This window comes from Bidens hawaiensis, unplaced genomic scaffold (genome assembly GCF_021521415.1).
Source record: "Bidens hawaiensis isolate Kalapana, Puna unplaced genomic scaffold, B.hawaiensis_p1.1 tig00004151_1, whole genome shotgun sequence".
NCBI classification, from domain to species: domain Eukaryota; kingdom Viridiplantae; phylum Streptophyta; class Magnoliopsida; order Asterales; family Asteraceae; genus Bidens; species Bidens hawaiensis.
The window spans coordinates 1,364,647-1,372,321 of record NW_027491246.1 but is presented as its reverse complement, the minus strand read 5'-3'; the positions used below and the strand labels follow the sequence as shown (position 1 = coordinate 1,372,321).

The 7,675-nt window shown below is 36.0% G+C and overlaps 2 protein-coding genes across 2 annotated transcripts; both read left to right on the top strand.

Moving 5' to 3' along the window:
* Window positions 1-265: 265 nt before the first annotated feature.
* LOC143625625 (uncharacterized) lies at window positions 266-3,107 on the top strand. The gene is made up of 8 exons (XM_077095909.1): window positions 266-341; window positions 439-814; window positions 989-1,438; window positions 1,558-1,710; window positions 1,824-1,897; window positions 2,015-2,208; window positions 2,301-2,750; window positions 2,964-3,107. Exons 1-8 carry the CDS (start codon window positions 266-268, stop codon window positions 3,105-3,107), a joined length of 1,917 nt encoding a protein of 638 aa, XP_076952024.1.
* A 17-nt stretch (window positions 3,108-3,124) lies between these two features.
* Window positions 3,125-7,111, top strand: LOC143625623 (uncharacterized). Its single transcript, XM_077095908.1, has 4 exons — window positions 3,125-3,233; window positions 3,337-4,102; window positions 4,147-4,642; window positions 6,833-7,111. Exons 1-4 carry the CDS (start codon window positions 3,125-3,127, stop codon window positions 7,109-7,111), a joined length of 1,650 nt encoding a protein of 549 aa, XP_076952023.1.
* The last annotated feature ends 564 nt before the right edge of the window (window positions 7,112-7,675 follow it).

The following is a 7,675-nucleotide window of genomic DNA, read 5'->3' as shown; positions in this document are numbered from 1 at the left end:
GAGATTTTTTTTCTAATACATATGTGGCTATATTACTATCAATGAATTATTTTTTTCTTTTAATTACTACTTTTGTTTTTTAGGTGCTAATGTTTCATCTTCTTATCATTTGACACCATTGTCAAACGTTATGAAACAAAGTTTTATGGGTTTATCAATTTTTTCAAATCTTGCAACATCGTCCACTGCAAGTACGTTCAATGTTCAGTCCTCGTCCACACATCGCACATATCTCAGAAACTTGCCTACTTTTTCACCCATACGCATGGCTAACTTAAGTGAATTTCATTCATTTGACGCTCAATATGATTATGTCGACATCTACAAAGGAGTATCTAAAGGTGTGTATTAAAATATTAATACAATATTTTGGTTAATATTGTATTACATTCCTTTTAGTCGATATAGTAATAAGTTGTGCTATTTTTTATTTACCAGACTATTTAGATCATGGTTTGCAGACATACATGTGTGAAACCTACAACGCATTATTATGGAAATCTGAGACCAGCAGAGGCAAAACAAACAATGGGATTACAAGTTACCCGCTTTGTTGTAGTAATGGGGATGCACAACTTCCAGAGCTTAAGTCGCCACCAATGAGTTATGTAAAGATGTTTCTTGGTCATGATAGTACAAGCAAGTTTTTTATGAAAAACATAAGACGCTATAATTCCATGTTTTCGTTTACGTCTCTTGGTGGCAAGATTGATAATTCTGTTAATAGAGGAAATGCACCATACGTTTTTAGGCTTGGTGGAGAGAACTATCATTCCTTGGGAAGCCTTCTTCCTATGCCTGGACAAAAACCACGGTTCTCTCAACAATACATTTACGATACTGAAAATGAAATATCAAACAGACAGGCCATTTTCCGATACGTAACATCAAGTGTTTATTAGTTTACATACCTATTTATTATGAACAACCTAAAATTTAGGGTTGTTTTATAAAATTATTTTTAATCCGTAACCATTTTGTTATGCAGCGACACAGAATCCAATAATGAATTGCTAGATAACCAAATAATTCATTACTTGAAGACGATGTTGGATTCTCATAATCCATTGGTTCAAAGTTATCGGATGGTAAGGGATTGTTTTCAACAAAATCCAGAGTTGAAAACAATTGGAACAAGGCAAAAAGATGCAAGGACGTACAATCTCCCAACAACTTCTGAAGTCGCTGCGTTAATCGTAGGCGATATTGGTGACGCCATAGATAAACGAGATATAATTGTGACGACACAAGGTGGATCTTTGAAATGTATAAGTGAGCTACACCCTTCCTATCTTCCTCTTCAGTATCATATATTTTTCCCATATGGTGATGATGGTTATAGAGTTGACATACCTCATCGTCAACTTCTGGGTTCGACAAAACCCAAGCGCAAGAAGTGCACGATGCGTGAGTTCTTTGCATACAGATTTCAAGAAAGGCCAGATACTTACTCATTGATTTTAAATGGTGGAAGACTAACTCAACAACTGTTGGTAGATGGATACACAATGATAGAGAACGGTTGTATTACGTACGGACACAACAAAAAAATCTTAGGTCTGATACTTATGAAAACCTACGAAACATACATTCTGCTGGAACATCCGATGTTTCTGCTGCTGGACAACGTATTTTTTTACCGTCTTCATTTACCGGAGGTGCTAGATATATGATGCAGAATTATCTTGATGCAATGACAATATGCAGATGGTTTGGTTATCCTGATTTTTTTATAACCAATGTAATCCAAATTGGCCCGAAGTCAAACGATTTTTACGTAACAAAAATCGAAGGGCCGAAGACAGGTCTGATATATTATGTAGGTTATTCAAGATGAAGCTTGATTCCTTAATAAAAGACTTGAAGGATAAAGCGTTGTTTGGAAAGCTGCAAGCAGGTAATTGTGTGTTTTCAACACATTAATGCATCTTTTTTAAATATTAGTGTGCACTACCATTTTTGAAAATGATGTTACTCTAACCTATAAGCTTATTGTTTTTATATTATTATTTAGTAACTTATCTAATCTACTACTACTTGTCATATGCAGCTGTTTACACTATTGAGTTTCAGAAACGCGGATTGCCCGATGCACACATTTGCCTATTCTTGCATTCCGATGACAAGATTCATTATCCTGAAAATATAGACAAATTTATATCCACGGAGATTCCAGATAAGGTTGAAGATCAGGAGTTGTGTTTGTTGGTAAGCGACCACATGATGCATGGTCCTTGTGGTGCTGCTAACCCTAAATGCTCTTGCATGGTGGATAACTTGTGTTCAAATTCCACGATCAGACATCTATTGATTCTAATGGGTTTCCTATTTATCGAAGAAGAGATTCGGGTAACGTTGTTGTCAAGTCTTCGGTAAATTTAGACAACAGGAATGTTGTACCATATAACAAGAAATTGTTAAAAAAATATCAAGCCCATATCAATGTTGAATGGTGTAATCAAGAAGGTTCGATAAAGTATTTGTTTAAGTACATTAATAAATGGCCGGACCGTGCTACAATATCACTTGTACAAGACAATAGTCATAATCAAGATGAGGTAGTAGACGAAGTTAAGGCGTTTTATGATTGCAGATATGTATCTGCATGTGAGGCTGCTTGGAGAATTTTTTCTTTTGAAGTCAATTATAGAACTCCTTCTGTTACTAGACTTCCGTTTCATTTACCTGGCCAACAAACTCTTGTGTTTGAAGACGACGATGATGTAGAAGATGCTCTAAACAAAACGAGTGTTGGCTCCTTACGTTTTTCAGGTTGGATGGAGTGTAATAAAAAATATGATGTTGCCCGAACTCTAACATACGCCGAGTTTCCAACAAAATTTGTTTGGAAGCAGGATAAACACGCTTGAGAGCTTCGCAAACGAAGTTTCTCTATTGGACGAGTTCATCATGTTCCTCCAGCTTTCAATGAAGCATATTACCTAAGAATTCTGTTAAACAAGGTTAGAGGCCCTACATGCTTTGAAGATATTCGTACAGTTGATGGTGAAGTGTGTGCTACTTATCGAGATGCGTGTTACAAAAGAGGTTTACTAGACGATGACAATGAGTACATAGACGCTATTGAAGAGGCGGTTACTACCTGAGAATTTTATTTGCTACCATGTTAATCACTTACAGTGTATCTAGACCAGAAGATGTATGGAAAAAGAGTTGGCAGTATTTAATTGACGGCATTCTTTACAAACAACAAATCGAGCAGAAAAATAAAGGTATGGAATTAATTTTACTTTATTATGTTTTTTTTATTCTTTACCTCACTAACCAATTTCATGAAAAAAATATTAACTTTCAACCTTTTTTGATACCTTACAGATTTGGTACTTTCAGACTCACAGCTAAAGAACCTGGCGTTACTTGAAATTCAAAACTTCCTGCTTCGAAATAATTCTACTCTACGTTGTTTTCCTACAATGCCATTTCCTGATGAGGATTCTATATCTGCATCAACGAATCGGTTTATGAACGAGGAGCTAGCGTATGATACAACTGTTATGACAGGTGAGTTTGAACGACTCTTTGTTTCATTAACAGATGAGCAACGTGATGTCTATAATGAAATAATGGAAGCAGTTCATGTAAATAAGGGGGGTGTTTTCTTTGTGTATGGTTATGGTGGAACGGGAAAAACTTTTCTATGGAAGACGCTATCGGCTTCCATAAGATCTAAAGGTAAAATAGTTTTAAACGTTGCCTCTAGCGGTATAGCATCTTTGTTACTAGAGGGAGGTCAAACAGCCCACTCTAGATTTTTAATTCCTATAAATTTGACGGAGGACTCTACATGTTCAATAACAAGAAATCCAGATATTTGCAACCTAATGAAGAAAACAGATCATATTATCTGGGACGAGGCTCCTATGATACATAAACATGCTTTTGAAGCCTTGAATAGGACTTTAAAAGACATTTTTAAAGGTGCCAACCGTAATAGTTGTCAAAATGTATTTGGGGGGAAAGTTATTGTTTTTGGGGGTGATTTTAGACAAATCCTACCAGTATTACAAAATGGATCACGAAGTGACATTGTTAATGCATCACTTAGTTCGTCCCACATTTGGTCAAAACGCAAGGTGCTTAGGTTAACCAAAAACATGAGGTTAACTGTAGGGGGTCAATCTTCAGATATAGAAGCTACCAAAATCTTCAGATATTTGCAGAATGGCTTTTGGAACTTGGTGAAGGAAAACTCGGTGGTGAAAATGACGGTGAAGCCATTATAGATATACCGAATGATCTTTTGATTGGTGATTCATCAGACCCAATTTCTGATTTGATTGATTTTGTATATCCGTCATTATCGGAAAATTTTAATGATATTACATATTTTAAAGAAAGGGCCATACTCGCACCTTTAAATGAGGTTGTCCAAGACATTAATGACCGATTTTTGGCGTTGTTTCCTGGAGACGAAGTTGAATACCTCAGTTCTGACAGCATAGATCAGTCTGATAGTGTTGGCCCTGGCTTTGATCCAGCATTACAGTTACCAGATTTTCTAAATGGTTTAAAAATGTATGGAATGCCTAACCATAGATTAGTTCTTAAAGTCGGTGTGCCAATAATGTTACTAAGGAATATTGACCAGAAGAATGGCTTGTGTAATGGAACTAGATTGCAAGTAATTAACTTGGGCAAGCGTTTTATCGAAGTAAAGGTTATCTCAGGTACTAATATTGGTTATCGAACTTATATAACTCGTAGTGGTCTAACCCCTTCCGATAAGAAACTTCCGTTTAAATTGAAAAGAAGACAGTTTCCAGTTGCAGTTTGTTTTGCAATGACCATTAACAAAAGTCAAGGTCAGTCACTAGCAAGAGTTGGCATCTACCTGCGAGACCCGGTGTTTATACATGGCCAACTTTATGTAGCTTTATCAAGAGTGAATAGTAGAGACGGTGTTAAAATGCTTATATTCGACAAGGAAGGTAAAGTTACAAATAAAACTACAAATATGGTTTATAAGGAAGTGTTTAGTAGTTTATGAATTTTACATTTTTAATTTTTTATTTATCATTCAAGTCATTGTAAACTGAGTGTTATTTTCATTTATACTTATGTTCAACAATCACTTCTTTGCATATTGGTTTTAATACGAATATGCATCACCTTGTCGTCCAAAAAATATATCACCAATTGTTTTCTCATTTAAAATTACGAGTGTTTGTTACACAAATTATAGAATTCCACCCGTGTCATACACAGATCAATAGCCTAGTTAACTAGTAATTGATCTCCCGCGTTGCTAGTGAGAAAACATGCTTATTTATTATTTTGGTATTTCAATTTATGATTCTTTTTCAGCTTTTAAGTAAAATATATATCTCATAAGTCAACTATTATTTAGTGAAAATTGAAAAAACATCATCATATTGGAATACATATTTAAGATTTTTCTCTTAAATAGGTGTAGATGGAAAAAATATTTACCAATTTGGTGTACTTTGAAAAGTATTTACCTATTTGGGTGTAGTTGTAAATGTGTTTCCTTCTCTCTCCTAATTTTTATTTAAAAAAAATAATTCATTGCTTGCTAAATAAATCAATAAGGATTTTTTAAACAAAACACGGTATTGCTATTTACCAACTATTATCAAACTTATATAAAATTTTAAATTATAAATAACTAAATAATAAAAAGTAATTAAGGATATGCAAATACATGAATACAAGAAAGCTTCATAAATTAAACTTGTGTAACATATAAGTTATAAATTCGATATATATGCATATATAAATGTGTTCCGTCCACATCATCATCTCTATTAAAAAAGACCTTGAAAGAACATCTATTGTAAGGCTAATGGACAAATAAATTTGCATTGCGTCCAAAATAGAGTTTGCAAAGCGTAAGACAAAATTGTAAAATGCAAAGACCGCATGGGCCCACCCTAAGAAACATAATCTCTATTAAAAATCACCCTAAAAAACACTGCTGATGGATAAATAAATTTTCATTGTGCCCAAAAAGAATTATCAAATACGGTTTGCAAAGGAAAGACAAAATTGTATAGACAGCAGGAGCCCACTCAGAGGTGACCAACTAGAAGTTAAGCTCTCCTATTAGACTACAAAAGTAGTTAAAGAGAATTGAAAGATGATCTTATTGGTGAATAGCTATTTGCCTTTTGTGTGTAAATATTGTTAATTAGTGTAATTCGGATCAAACATAACCGGTATAATCTTATCAACAACAGATGTATTGTTAGAGTTCATCAAAAACACATCTCAAACTTAAAGTTTTTTACTTTTTACCATATATGCTAGAATCATGGTAATAATTGCATGCCAACTAAGTTAGAAAGTGACGTATATCGAATGAAACAATTTCTCACATATATGTATCATTATTCTATGTATATATTAAAAATCAGATTTTTACGCACTCAATCAAAACTATTTATCAGCCCTTCAATTCTGTCCACACATCTTCTTATCTCTATCCTCTCGAACATCCATCTTCATCACTTTCTCACTTTAACATAGAACTCAGACACCGCTCTATTCGGCTCCAACACGCCTCATTCTGATGCGATCCATAATACAAACCCAACCCAGCCCATATCAGTCCGGCCCAAAAGAGACACCAAAACCCCAGCCCGTTTGTTGGATTAGTGAAGTCAACCAAGGAATCCAGTCAGTAACTGTCTTGCATTAAAGTAGGAAGTAACTCCATGTTTCCATGATTTAGTATGCATGCATTTAGATAGTGGAAAAGGTAGGTCACGTTTCCTATTTCCTAGTAAAATGAATAAAGTGCATCCTAGGATTTTTCTATTTAAAGCATTGTAATTTTTATTTGAGATATGAGAAAAAATGCCCCAAAGCTTCTGTGTTCTTCTTCCTATTTCTTGGAGATTTACCCTCTCTACGGGTAGCTATCATTGGTGCTTTCATTCCCGTTCCTTCCTCCGCCATGCCTCCTCGCAAAGACTCAACATCCACCGAAGAACCAAACCCCACCTTGTCCGAACAACTGGCGCAACTTATTGCAGCCACCACCACTTCAACCACCACCTCCAGCCAAACAGCTTCTCAACTCTCTGATTTAATCCAGGCCACCCAAAACCTAACCACCAAAATCGACTAGTTAACCACACACATCACCCCCGAATCGTCGGGGACTCTAACACCGCCCTGTCACCGCTCCCCAATACGCCACCGCTCTCCAAATCCCAACCGCTCCCCACCACGCCACCACTCCCCAATACGCCACCGCTACCCAAACCATCGTCACCCTCGTCAACCAAAGATCACCCTACCCTTATTTGATGGGTCCAACGTACTCGAGTGGATTTTTCAAGCAGAAAACTATTTCTCCTACTACCAAACCCCGGTAAACGAACGTGTGGAATTAGCGGTTTTCTATTTCACCGGTGACGCTCTATCATGGTACAAGCCCCTCGCCAATAACGACTTGCTTGGAACATGGAACGCCTTCAAACATGAAATGGAATTGAGGTTTGGTCCATCTTCCTATGAAAATCATGAAGCCGCACTCTTCAAACTCAAACAAACATTAACCGTAGTAGCCTTCCAAACTGAGTTCGAACGTGTGAGCAATCCGGTCGTTGGCCTTTCACCGCAAACCCTTCGTAATTGTTTCATCTCGGGCCTACGTACCGATATTCAAAACGAATTGGCAATTTTAAAA